Source organism: Sciurus vulgaris (genome assembly GCF_902686455.1).
Source record: "Sciurus vulgaris genome assembly, chromosome: X".
In the NCBI taxonomy this organism is placed as follows: domain Eukaryota; kingdom Metazoa; phylum Chordata; class Mammalia; order Rodentia; family Sciuridae; genus Sciurus; species Sciurus vulgaris.
In genome coordinates this window covers 111,549,876-111,564,589 of record NC_136471.1, presented here as the reverse complement: position 1 = coordinate 111,564,589, position 14,714 = coordinate 111,549,876, and the positions used below count along the sequence as shown (strand labels likewise).

General features: G+C 36.9%; 1 protein-coding gene across 10 annotated transcripts in view; it reads right to left on the bottom strand.

Annotated features, from left to right (window-relative positions):
• DMD (dystrophin) overlaps positions 1–14,714 on the bottom strand; it is a 2,089,750-nt gene that overhangs the window by 18,759 nt on the left and 2,056,277 nt on the right. For all 10 annotated transcript variants that reach the window (XM_079122792.1, XM_079122788.1, XM_079122791.1 and 7 more), the window contains 2 exons: positions 10,183–10,426; positions 9,264–9,387 (listed from right to left, as the gene is read on the bottom strand). In XM_079122792.1, the coding sequence (XP_078978918.1) occupies positions 9,264–9,387; positions 10,183–10,426 (368 nt within the window). The remainder of the gene's footprint in view (positions 1–9,263; positions 9,388–10,182; positions 10,427–14,714) is intronic.

The window sequence follows — 14,714 nt, the reverse complement described above, 5'->3', positions numbered from 1 at the left end:
AACTGCAGGGCTGATTATACCTCTTTGTTCCATTAGTGATGCAAATTTTTGCTGAATTGGGAAACATGAGGCATTTTTAATGGCAGCAAGTCCACTTCAGTGACAGTATATCTTAGAGAATAAATCAGAACCTACAGAGACACTCATGAACATCGATGTTACTATTTCTGACAGTTTAATTACATCATACTGGAGCTCGAGGAACTCAACAGTACTGTGCTAAGATTCAGGTTCAGTTCAATGTGATTGGCATTCTTGTCCCTGAATTATTTCAAGGATCAAATTATAAAGTATAAATCTAATGATGTCAGCCAAGTTCATCTTTACAGATAAACTATCATCTGTGAGTCTCAAATAGGAGTGCCCAAGTACAAATGTAAAATTGGGTTGTTTTAATGGAAAACTTTCATAGCAGTGATAATTATATTCACTCAAACATTTTTTAGTGCTGAAGATTGAACCCAGGGGCCTTGTGCATGCCAAGCACACATTCTACCACTCATCTATGCCCCTAATCCCCATTCAAACATTTTTGAGTATTTAATACATCTTATATAGCACATAAACAAGTGAAGTATCATCTTGTTTTCTTCTTTTCTCAATATTCTCCAGATTTCTCAAGATAACTTTTTCTTTTTAATTGAAATCAATACATCTCACACATGGATGAGTAGAAGTGAATCAACTGACTGAAAAATGCTTAATGCCTAATATTTTCCATATTAGATTATACAGGAAAGTCAAAACTGCTAAGTAAAACCTGAATTGAAAGTAACATCATTGTACTCTAAGATACTGGGTCAGTTTTTTGTTAATGCTTTAAATAAAACCCATAAAAATTAAAACAGTAAGATTAATAAAAAAATTAACCAAAACCAACTGTATTCCAGGCATGGTTCTAGATGCTGGAGTTATAGAGATGAACAACCAAAAAGCCCTGTCTCAATGAAACTCGCATTCTTATGGAAGTACATATGCTGAACAAATAAACGAGTAAATTATTTATGTATGTTGGGTGGTGATAAACATTTTTGAGGAGAGGGTTAGCAAAGGAGAATGAGGGAAAGTCTTCAGAAAGGGCAGTCTTGGAAGCCTTCATTGATAAATTGCAGTTGAGCAAAACCTTTAAGGACTTGAGGATGTGAGCCACGTAGGCATATAAGGAGAAAATGCAACAAACAGACGAAACAGAAAATGCAAAGATCCCAAGAGGAGAGTGTAGGTGACTTGCTCAAAGTACAGCAAGAAGAAAGCTAGTGTAGACAAGAGTGACCAATGTTTGGGAGGACCAAACTTCCCTGGCCCAAGAATTTGGATTTGGTCATGTATGGGACAATCCTGAATCCAACCCATGACCTAGAGTCAAGTGCAGCTGTGCTCTTAGAAAACTTCAGCCAAGTAACAGAGATGTGAATGAGAATGTGCAACTTAAGAATTTTGTCTCTGGGTGTGGTGGTGTACTCCTGTAATCCCAGCAGCTCGGGAGGTTGAGGCAGGAGGGTCATGAGTTCAAAGCCGGCCTCAGCAATTCAGTGAGACCCTGTCTGTACATAAAAATACAAAAAAGGGCTGGAGATGTGGCTCAATGATTCAGCACTCCTGGATACAATTCCTGGTACCAAAAAAAGAAAAGAAAAAAAAAAAGTAAAATAAAATAAAATAAAAATACATAAATAAATAAAAAAGAAAAAGAATTTTGTGGTTAATTATAACATGGCGATAGCCAACAGAAGGTTTCTAACACATAAAAATGGTAAGATTTGAGGAGACAGAAATGCTGATTAATCTGATTTGATCATTACACATTGTATATATGTATTGAATTATGATGCTGTACCCCCAAAATAAGTACCAATACTATATGTCAATGAAAAATAAAAATATGACAGCTGATATACTGTTTGAAGGCATCAACCTAGGAAGATGTCAATATCTATGGGTTGTTTGGTCATATGCTAAACCCCCAAATGTTCCTGATCCTAATAACCATACCTGTGACAACAAGCCCTCACTCACCCCACCAAAAAAAGAAAGAAAAAAAAAAAAAAACCCTTTCCATTTATTCAATAAGGAAATACATACGGAATTGCTAATGTGCCCACTAGGAACCTGGTCAGTCCTTATCCATACTTTACTGATTCACTGCCTGTTCAATAGCACACTGCTTAACATTAACACTTCAACTTGAGTCAACTCCAAATTGATTCCCACAAACATACATAAAAATTCTTTTTGGATTACTAGCAATACAATCTGGGCTTGTCTGAAGTTAGCCCAAAGAAATGACTGAAACATTTCAAAAATGAATGTTTCAAAATAAGGAAAGAGTCAAATTTAAATACTACCTTGATACACCATAATATGATTGTTTCCTTCAATCACAGATGAAGTGAGGGGAAAAAAAAAAAAAAATCAATGGGATGACTCAATTTAATCTAAGAAAACAGAAATGGAATGGTTGGCCATGGCAAGATATTTTTTAAGTCTTCTGAAACACACTATAGTTTCAGAATTTTCTTGAAGGAATGATATTTTATCTGACTCACTTCCCTTTCCTCAATTCCAAAGCTGATCATGGTTCCACTTGCTTACAAAACAATTTTAGGCAAACCTATGCAGTCTATGCAGAAAATATTTTACTCACAACTAAGCAGATTATTCTCTTTTTAAAAAAGGAGCTGTGGATAAGAAAATTACTTTCTCTTTTAAAGGAGGTTGTGTATGAACAAATATGCCCACTATGATTTTTCTTCGGATTTTAACCAATTTCCAATTTGATGTGTTATTTATTAATGTCTTTTTGTCTTTCTCTAGTTTTCCAGAAGAAAAATTACAATGATTTATCTGGTACTCTATCTTTGTCTTCAGTTAATTTTTTTTTTAACATCATCATTTAGAGTAGGTGCTTTCAATTTTACACATAAATATTGTGCATAAAATTTAAAATAAATTATGGTTTGCCACAATAATGCTGATAATTAGTTGGTCAGTTTTAATCTGTGGTGAGAGATATGGAAATAAGGAGCTAAACTTAAATATACAGATTGCTCCAGATGTACACAAGAATGTATTGTGCTTGATTTCTAAAACATTAATTCAGCAAGTACTTTTACTTGTTGCATAAAGGGTGCAACATAAAGGGTGCTCAGTTAGGAAAGAAAATAAGCAAGACTTAGGCCCTGTCCTTCGGGGGCTTATGTTCTAGGGAGTTCTAGGGGGAAGAAATAAATGCTAATAACTATTATTAACACAGGATAAATTATAAGTTATAATGCATAATAAAACCATACAATGCATGATAGATTCCAGAGGAAGATTCACTGCATGAAACAAAAAAATGGTATATTTCAGGTTAAGAAAACATTGTGCAGCTAGGTGTGGTGGTGTAATACCAGAGGCTTGAGAGGGTGAGGTAGGAGGACTGTGAGTTCAAGGCCAGCCTCTGCACCTTATTGAGGCCCTAAGCAACACAGTGAGACCCTGTCTCAAAATAAAAAGTAAAGAGGGCTGGAGATGTGGCTCAGTGATAAAGTCCCTCTGGGTTCAATCCCCAGTATTCCCCCACCAATCCCTCAAAAAAGAAAAAGAAAAATTTGTGCTCAATGCTACAGATCATGTTGAAGAGTTTGGACTTCATTTTGAAAGCACAAAGAAGTCATAAAATGCTAAAGGAAGGAAATAATATAATATAATCTGATTGGCAGGGGAGTAACTAGAACCATCTGGAAGATGGCTTGGAAAGGTGAAGATGCCAAAGACAGAGGAACCAATTAGGAAAGTATTTATATAATCTGTTCAGGCAGTGCATGATGAGGACTAAATTTGGGCAGATGAATTGAAGGATTTTGTTCTTTTTATAAGAAGCAAAACAAACTGACCTTGGCAATTGGATTGGTGGTGGAACATGGCTAAGGAAGGCAGGTACAGGAAGAAAGTATAGAAAATGACAATCTTTTTATAGTCTGGAAAATTGGAAGTTTTGGGGGGATGCCAGGGATTGAATCCAGAAGCACTTAACTACTGAGCCACATCCCCAGCCCTTTTTATTTTTTATTGAGACAGTCTCACTATATTGCTTAGAACCTCATTATGTTGTTGAGGCTGGCCTCAAACTTATGATCCTCCTGCCTCACTCTCCCAAGGTGCTGGAATTACAGGCATGTACCACTGTGCCTGGCAGAAAAGAAGTTCTGATCATGATTTCAGAGTGGGTAATATTTTTATCCAGAAGATGCTAAGGAAAGAGGTCTGGGCTGGAAATTTGGATGTAGGGTTACCAAGGATGGAAAGATAGCCCAGGAAGAACAGTGAGGGGGATGGAGAGAGAATCTTGAGGAAAGTCTTGATGCAATGTGCTAAAGAGGATTCTATATTGCTTACATAGTAATTCTTCATCACTTATTCAATCATGCCAGGTGCAATGGCACATGCCTATAATCTCAGTGGCTCAGGAGGACAAGGCAGGAGGATGGCAGGTTCAAGGCCAGCTTCAGCAATTTAGCAAGGACCTGTCTCTAAATAAATAAAGAACTGGGGATGTGGCTCAGTGGTTAAGTGCCCCTGGGTTCAATCCCTAGTACCCCCACCTAAATACTAGGGAACAATGACAAATAAAATACAAAACGTTTCACAAAGAATAAACTTGTAGAAGGTGATAAGTCACTAGAGATAAGGACCTGTTAAGAAGACATAGACTCCGGGGTGCAGAGCTCAGAAAGTTAAAACAAGATAAGCCTTGCTATGGTTTGGATCTAGGAATGTCCCCTCAAACTCATGTGTTAGGCAATGCGACAATGTTCAGAGGTGAAAATATTGGATTTATGGGAGCGATAACTTCATCAGTAGCGTAAACCTTTTGATGGATTAATGATTTGGACAGACTACTGGATGGTAACTGTAGGCAGGTGAGGTGTGGCTGGAGGAAGTAGGTCACTGGAGGTGTGTCCTCACGGACTATAACTTGTCCCAGTTTCCTGGCTGCTATGAGCTGAGCAGCTTTCCTCTGCCATGTCCTTCTACATCATGTTTCTGCCTTGGGGTTGATAAACTATGGACTGAACCTCTGAAACCATGCATCCAAATAAACTTTTCCTTCTATAAATTTTTTTTATCAGGTATTTCAGTCACAGCAATGGAAAGCTGGCTAACCTACTTTATTAGTTTCTATTTCTTTCTTTCTTTGTTTACTCCAATAGAGTGTGTACTTCATTAGCATAGTGTCCCAGTGAAAGTTATATAGAACACATAGGCACACAGAGACATATTGGTGATAAGCATTTCATGGTTTGAGGAAGTCCCCTGTCCCTCATTATTTTGGGGGATTCATTCCAAGATCCCTTGCAGTTATCAACAAATCCATGATGCTGCCTTTTATACATAAAATGGCATAGTATTTGCATGTACCCCAATACATCCTTTTGTATAATCTAAATCAACTCCAAATCACTTATAATACCTAAGACAATGCAAGTGCTATGTAAACAATAATTGTTATAGTGTATGTTTAGGGAACAATGACAAGAAAAAGTGTACACATGTTCGGTATAGGTGAATTCCCACCCCCATACTTTCTAACTGTGGTTAATTGAATCCATGAATGCAGAGGCTGCTGGGTAGGAAGGGCTGACTATACTCCAACTCTTTAGACAGATCACCTAGTTTGACTTCTTCCATATTTCAGTTAAAAGAAAATGATTGAGGTTGTATATATGAAGAATGCCATTCTCTATCCTGAATAGGGCTCAGCAGATCCCAGTCTTATCGCATCTCAAACCTTCAAATCATGAGGACACACATTGCATTTATTTAAACACCTGCAAGCCTCTTTCAAAACGATAATCCTTTTTTCCCTTCTTAAATGAAGTTGGCTATGTGGTTCAGAAAAAAAAAAAAACAAAAACAATAAGATAAAGCACCTTTGAATTCAGTCTTTTCTTTCAAAGAACAAACTTAACAACATAGCTGGTCTATCTTATATTGGCAAGTTATCTCTTAGCTTAACATAGCCACTGGAATATAGCACTTCTGTCCCTGTATTCAATTCTGCCACAATCTTATTTCCACAAATCATCAGGAACACAGCCTGATGTGTACTTTCGTTTGGGTGCTTTAACAAGAATGCTGCCTTTTCATCAGTGTTGACAACCTAAATAATTAATGTTTCTAAGCACCCAGGGCTCTGAATCTCACTGCTAAAATATGCGACTTAATTTCACATGCTTTACTTACTTCAAAAAAAAAAAAAAAGGAAAATTTTGAAGTAGGAAATAACAACAGAAGCACTAAAGCTCAGTTGTTTTCAGAATTTATAGACTTTTCAAAGGCATGTAATATTTTTTCATGCACTGTGCTATCATTTATAGTCCCAATAGTCCATTAGCTGTATTCAGATCTCATGTGGAGAAAGAGAGTCTGACACAGACACTGCCCTAAATCACTGAGGTGTAGTAAAGTTAGGAAAACAACCTCAAACATATTCCCTTCCTTCTCCAAACAACTGAAACCTGGCTATCGTACAAGAGTTTGACTTCTCCAGAGGAGCACATGCCTCTCCTTACCACTCCAGATGCTTGAACATTATCAAATTTGCTTCAGTCACCTGTTCTCCCTCAGAAATGCCCTCGACCTCAGATCGCTCATCCACTCTCCTCAACATCTTTCCCATCCTAGCCTACTGGCATCATCACCATAAGGGTCTCACCACCCTGCTGATGAGCCCCACAACCCTTGCCTCGTGAACCACACCTTTAAACCCTCAATGATTGCCATGAAAAACCTTCAGCAGTTTACAGGGAAGCTACGTCTTAAAAAGTAGAAATCCCTTGAAAACATTTTACTTCCATGATATCTCCTAATCTTTCACCATAAATTTCATGCATACCTTTGACCTTTCCTTTCTGTCCTATCAATTTAAGCATTTTCATTCTCCTTAGTCTACCTCTATGGAAGAGCTCAAGTACGAATACACCATCATAGCACAGGCAGAGGAACTTTAGATGTGAGGAATCAAGGACTCACAAGTCTCTTCTGTGAGGTAATACTTATTTGTGTGAGGCAAGAAGGGAATGTATTTTGAGATGAGGGTCTCACTACATTGATCCTGCTGGGCTCAATTAATGAATCCTCCTGCTTCAGTCTTCCAGATAGCTTGGAATACTGATGTGCACCATTGTGCATGGCTCTGTGAAGTATTATTGGGAGAGTCAAATATAATCAGTTTAGGACCCAGGGAAAAGGAGGCTAGAACATGGTGCTGACTCATGCTCATTTGGCCTCAAGAGAGAAGGAGAAATGAAGGAAATGGGTCAAATATTTGTGGCCTTCATAAAACACTACTGTCTATCATAGCACTGCAGGAAAAAACAATGAGCAACTGGTTAACAACCCCTGTCACAGCCATTTATTACCACTATAACATGCCTTGCTCATTTTGACCTTCTTTTTATCATTTATGCCTCATCTATTCCAGATTTCTTAGAACCCAATCCTAGGCAGAGAACCTTGCTGAAGAATGACAACAGACCACACTGACCCATTTCACTGACCCTTTTCCTCCACAAACTCATCTCATTTTTACCTACCTGGTAATGTCCCCAGAGTGTTATCATTTTCCTTAGTTCTCACTCACTTTTTAAAAATTTGTTATTAGTTATACATGATAGTAGAATGTATTTTGACACATCATATATACATGGAGTATAACGTCTCATTCTTCCGGTTGTACATTATGTAGAATTACATTGGTCATACAATCATGTATGAACACAGGATAGTAATGCCTGATTTCATTCTACTAACTTTCCTCGTTTTTAAGATGAACTGATCTTTTAATTTCTTTGAAAGGACAGATGTTTTCCAACTTCCCTTCTCTTGGCTGAAAATATTCTCCAAAGAGGCCAATGCATTTCCAGTGACCCATTAGGTTGTGATTTATCCTCATTTCCATTGAGCTTTGATCACACTTTCCTTGAACCTATTCCAACGTCCCATTCCTTCAGCATCCCATCACCCAAGTGGAGGTCTTTCCCAAGGCATTGTATCTGAGTACATTTGCTATCTATTTCTCATCCCATATCCTTCAGCAATCAGTTTAATGGAGTTCACTCTCAAATCTCCACAGTCTGCCCTCTGACACTTGGGATAGACCTATAACTTCTTTCTACATCTCTCAAATGCAGGCACTCACAACTCACATGCCTCAGTTTTGGCAACTGCCTCCTAATTGGTCTTTTCATCGATAAAAGTTTTACTTTGGGTCAAATACAGGGGCTAGAACGCACCTTTTAAGAAATTTTTTCTTAGATCTTTTTTAGCCTGGTATGTGATTTTCATTGGCTTCCTCACACTTACCAAAATGAGTCAAACACCTCAGCCCAATAGTGGTCATTTCACTATAATGAGCCCCCAACCTTTTCCTGAAGGCTTATTTCCCTGTACCCTTGGTTTAGACCTTATTTTTCTATTTAACAGACTACTGGCTGTTTCCTCACCCTTGGGCCTAATCTCTACACCCTCCCTTACACTATTCCTACCTCAGGGTATGCTTGGTTTGTACTCATTATGATCTGAATATGAGGTGGCCCCTGAAAGCTCATATGAGACAAGGCAGGAGTATTCAGAGGTAAAATGATTGAATTATGAGAGCTACAACCTAATCAGATTAATCCATTTGATGGATTAATAATTTGAAAGGACTACTGTACTGGTGGGTAACTGTAGGCAGGTAATGTGTAGCTGGAGAAAGCAGGTAATTGGAGGCATGCCTTTATGGTTTATATTTTGTCCTTAGCACCTCTCTCTCTCTGCTTCTCAGCTGCTATGAGGAGGTATGCAGCTTTCCTCTGCCATGATGTTCTGCTTCACCTCAGGCTTAGAGCAATGGATTTGGTCAACCATAGACTGACACCTCTGAAAGCGTAAGCCCAAAATTAAGCTTTTCCTCCTCTGAGTTATTCTTGTTGGGATGTTGGTCATGATGATGAAAAGTTGATTGACACATCACTCCAGTTTTTGGAAGCCATCACAAATAACAACTGGTAATAAAGCCTTCCCTGGTCTCCAAAATGAATGAACTGCTTATCCTGAATAACTGAAGGCTAGCTCTTTGAAGACTAAGATCATCATATCCCTTAAGGAATTTATGACAATACTGCATATAGAAATGATATTAGATAATCCAGCTAATGATTTGAACTACTAGCGAACAATGCACCACTCCCTGATCTTAGGAGACAACAAAATCTAGGAGTAGCTAATACACTTACCCATAGATTCTGAAGTTTGACTGCCAACCACTCGGAGCAGCATGGGCTGACTGCTATCTGACCTCTGTAGAGAGGTTGAAGGAGAAGATACCGTGGTACCATTCACCTTGGCCTCTGCCTGGGGCTAAGGCATCCAAAAGAAAACAATTATTTTTCATAATAAATGAATATATAAAATAAAATTTACAGAACTCAGGGCCAGAAATTTTGACCTACTCTACTTAGAAATCTCCCAAAGGTTATTGAACTTGGGATATTTTACTGTTGATATGATCTGTGGATATTAGCTTTGTATATGAATTGTGCACTGTCATGAAAGTGAGAAAAAAAGAGTTACAGTAGGGCAAGATATTTATATCATTAGACTGAAAGACTGAAATATTTGGAAAGCTATGTGAGAATGCTGAGATCACACGAGATCTTAACAATGCAACGGAGAATTCATATTTTGGGGAAGTATTAAGTAATATAACAGAGAACTTAAAATTCCCTCAAAGTCAGGGCCAAGTCTGCATAGAGTCTGTGACAATGCAGTATCTTGCTAGGTTTTTAATGGAAGCTTAAAAAATGATATGTTAGGGATCAGGAGAAAAGTCCAAAGGTATATTAGAAGTTATAACTAATTTTAAAGAAGAGAGTTCCATTTCAAGAGGTAAATTTTGGAATTGTATTTTTCAAAGATGGCTTTCAAATTGGTCTAATAAAAACATTTTGGCAGGACACATCTTATATAAAAAGGCACATTAGTCTTCCCCCTTTTAAAATATGCTTTGACATCTAGCATTTTGCTGGGCATATTCTAAGCACTGAAGAATTGATGCTTATACTTCCAAGAACTCTGAGTTCTGCTTTTAGTTTTGCTTAAGAGGGAAAAACAAATGTTTGTAAATATCTCATATTAGAGAGATATGGGTCTCACTTGCTCCAGCAGCTGCCTCAGCCTGTGTAACTGTGACTCCAGCTGTTTATTGTGATCTTCTAGGATTTGCATCCTGGCTTCCAGGCGGCCTTTGTGTTGACGCAGTAGTTTGGCCTCAGCAATGAGCTCAGCATCTCGAGGACTCTGTGGAGAGGTGGGCATCATTTCTGGAGGAGATGGCAGTGGGGACAGGCCTTTATGTTCATGTTGCTGCTTTAGACGATCATATTCTGCTTGCAGATTCCTGTGGGCATCATTTAAAAAAAAGGGGAGGAAAGGAAAAAAAGAAAGAAAACTGAATATCATCACCAGATTTCCTATAACATGGCAGATAGAATCTGATCACCACCAAACAAGAGCAAGCAAAAGAGAGGCACTAATGAATGGTGTTTGAGATGATGATCTTACCAATGCTAAAAGAACAAAACAAAATTTTAATCTTTTGACTAATGTATAAGGGGCAATGCTTTTCAATTTTTTATATAATACTAAAAGTCTCATGAGTGCTATGTTCAGACAAGTAAACAGCAAAAAATTTGATCATTTTGCAAGTATTTCTTTATAACGAAATTAAATTTTTTATGCCCCTATCTGTACTTTGGTTTGATTAAAAAAAAAAATCAAACATTTTGAACAGAAATGTAGAAGAATATAGAAAGAGTATATCCACGTACCCACCACCCTGCTTTAATCACTTTAACATTTGCCATATTTTCTTCAAAAACTTTTCGAAGAAATGAAATATGACAGTTAAAGCTGAAGCTCCCCATGTATCCTCAGTACCATACCATTCCCTCCTCACCATTGCTCCCAAGGAGATAATGTCATACTGAATTCCATGTCCACCATTACCATGGATGTATCTGCAAATGTTACAATGAACCTAAAGATTTTGATATTCACCTGTTTTTTGTTAAACCTACAAAAATGGCCATTTCATGTGATTTAATCTCCAACATCATTATTTTGCATGTTCTTAAATTTTACATTTAAGAACTTTATGCTTAAGAATGTACATACCGTTCTAAGAGTTGATTTGCCTTCAACACCGTTTGGAGATTTATCCACGCTGATACACAGTTTATTTTATTGCTGTAAGGTATTATTCTGTTGCTTGAATATGCTAACAACATTCTCCTGTCCGTGGCACTTAGGTTGTTTCCAACTTTTCACTATTAAAAATCATGAAGCAATGAACTTCCTTACACCTGTCTTTTTGGATACCTGTTTAAGAGATTCTACACAGAATACGTCTTGATGTAGAACTGTTGGGTCCTAACAATATCTTCACCATTGCTACATATCACCAAAATGTTCTTCTAAGTGGTTTTACCAATTTACTCTCTCACCAGTAGTGAATGGGGTTTTCCATTTGACTACATCCTCAAAAGCTTGGTGTTGCTTGGTGTTATTTGACATTCATGTTTGGGGGCAATGTGATGGGTGCATTTTAATTTGCACATCCCTGATTACTAAAGGATGAATTTCTTTCCTGTTAACAGGCTTTTCATGTTTCCTTTACCCATTTTCCCACTGGATTGTCTTTTCTTATTAAAGTTCTTGATATATTCTAGATGCATATCCTGTCAGTTACGTGCATAGCAAATATTATCTCCTGCCCTTCTCTTAGTGTAGATTAACTTTGTTCATGGCGTCCTATAATACAAAAAATTTGTTTCAACGTATTTCTCCATGTTTCCTGCTTTTTAAGTTTTGTTTAAGAAAATCTTCCTTACACCTACATTTTAAAGTCTAAAATTTTGTTTTGCACATTGAGGTCTTTGATTTTCCCAGAACCTATTTTTGTGCTTAGTAGAAACATGTGATCTAATTTTACTTTCTGCATATAAAGAATTGAGTCAATCTCATTCATTACCTCATGATTCTCCCTTTGATTTTAACAGTGCCTCTGCAATATATCAAGTGTGCATAAATATACAGTTGTGCTTCTGAGTTCTCAATTCTATTCTATTGGTCTGTGATGTTTTAAATCAGTTGGTGTCTGTTAGCCCCTCCCATCCCAACTTTGTTCTTCATTAAAATTGTCTTGGCTATGCTGATATCTTTGATTGTCTCTATGATTTTAATATTATATTTTCATATTTCACAAAAACCCTTGTTGAAACTTTGGATTTGAATCATATTGAATTTATAGATTAAATTCTGAAGAACTGAGTTCATATTATTGAGTCTTTACATCCAGGAATGTGGCAGAGTTCCTCATTTATTCTGGTTTCTTTTTTGTCTATTAATCATGTTTTCTATTTTACTGGACTTTTTTCCTTTTGCTTTTCACATAGAATGCTTAAATTATCTTTTGATCTTTACTTTTTTTTTCTGTACCAGAGATTGAACCACTGAACCACATCCCTAACCCTTTTTATATTTTATTTAGAGACAGGGTCTCACTAAGTTGCTCAGGGCCTTGTTAAGTTGCTGAGACTAGCTTTGAGATTCTTCTGCCTCAGTTTCCTGAGCCAATGAGATTACAGTCATGTGCCACCATGACCAGCTATCTTTACTGTTTTAAAATAAATACATTTAGGATTACAGATTTGCTCCTTGGTAGTACTTTAAAAGTAGACCAAAAGTTTGGAAATATATCACTTGATTTAATTTAGTTTTTAATTATACTTTATAATCTTTATTATGATCTTTTAAGTTATCCTGTTGTCATTTGAGTGCAGTTTTTATATTTCCAAACATGTTTTCGCTTGTTTTTAGTGCACACTTCTAATTAATTTGCATTTTAATCAGAGACTGCCTCTATGACATTGATCCTTTGAAATTTAGCAAGACTTCTTTTTGTGATCTAGTTCATAGTCACTTTGGAAAATGGGTTTGTTGAGTACTTAATAATATGTACATTTCCCCCTCTAAAATGCAGAATTTCTAAATACATAGAGTATGCTAAATTTGTTATTCAAATTGTCTACACTGTTGGTTTTTTTTTTTGATTACTTGCAGTTATCAATTTTTATTAGAGGAATGTTGAAATATAATGGATTTGTTAGTTTCTCCTTTTAGTTCTGTTAGCACTTATTTTGAGGCCTATGACATTAGATTCATAGAAGACCTTGATTGTTCTTGGCTTATTTTTTATGTAGTATACTTTTTTCTTCCAAATAATGTTTATTGGGGCTGGGGATATAGCTCAGTTGGTAGAATGCTTGCCTTGCAAGCACAAGGTCCTGGGTTCAATCCCCAGCACCACAAAAAAACACGAACAAACTAACAAAAAACAAATAATGTTTATTGTCATGAATTTTATGTCATTTACGATTTGTATGGTTATTCCACTTTCTTTTAGTTATACTTGATTGTTGTCCAAAGAAATATAACAAGAATATTAGCATATGCAATGGTTCCAAATGCTTTAGGATCTGGAGAATCAAAAGTGACTGATTAGAACTATTCATATCTTTCTTCCAGTTATGATAAACACCAAAATAAGATGGCAGGTTTCGGATTTTCATAGATGATATTTCATCAGGTTAGAGAAATTCCTATCTACAAACATGGAGATATGTTAATCTATGAGAAAAGATACAAGATTTAAGTGGTAAGAAAACTTTTCCCATTGTCCAGTCTGAGAAAGTAAGATAATCTCAAGACCAGGTTTCATATTGGGGAAATTTGGGGGTGCTAGGAATTGAACCTAGGGGTGCTTTACTACTGAGTTACCTCCCCAGACCTTTTTATTTTGAGACAGGGTCTCACTACGATGCTTAGAGCCTTGCTAAGTTGCTGAATCTGGCCTCAAAATTGCAATCCTCCTGCCTCAGCCTCCTGAGTCACTGGGATTGCAGGTCTGCACCACCATGCCTGGCTAGGAAAATATTTTCTGTTGTTCCATATCTGGAAGGAACATTCTACAGGGGATGACATGTCTTCCAAAATGCTCAGTTTCAAACTGCTACATGTTCACAATGAAGCAGAAATAAAATCCAATATACTATAAGTTTGTTGTTGTTTTTAGTCCTACCCTGTATCTAATATTACAAGCTTTCCAGGAATTTATTTAAAGTCATGCAGAATATCAATGTATGATCTTTTTCATCTACAGGAACAGAATCTCCAATCTGTACTCATTGAAATACTATTGTTATCAATCTTCAGGGATAATTGTTTGTACAGTTTCTTTCATAGCAACCTGTTTTGACAAAATAATGATAAAAAGAGTTTTATCAAAACAAGTTTACCTTTAACTAGATTCTACACACTGACCCCGTGGGTCTAAATCAATATATGTAGCTATCCACATTAATTAAATCCATCTTCTGACCTCTTAACAGGTCATCAGCTAAATGTTTCTGTGAACTCGAAGCAGTATCCAATGTTCACAGTCTCATTCCATAGGAATGGCCTTCTGTCCCCTCCCTGCTTTGCAATTATTCACTAAAAGAACAACACCCTCACTGAAATATTCCAACTGAAACCCCCCTCACCCCACCTGGGAATTGAATTCAGGGTCACTCTACCACTGACCTACATCCCTAGCCCTTTTTATTTTAAGACAGAGTCTTACCAAG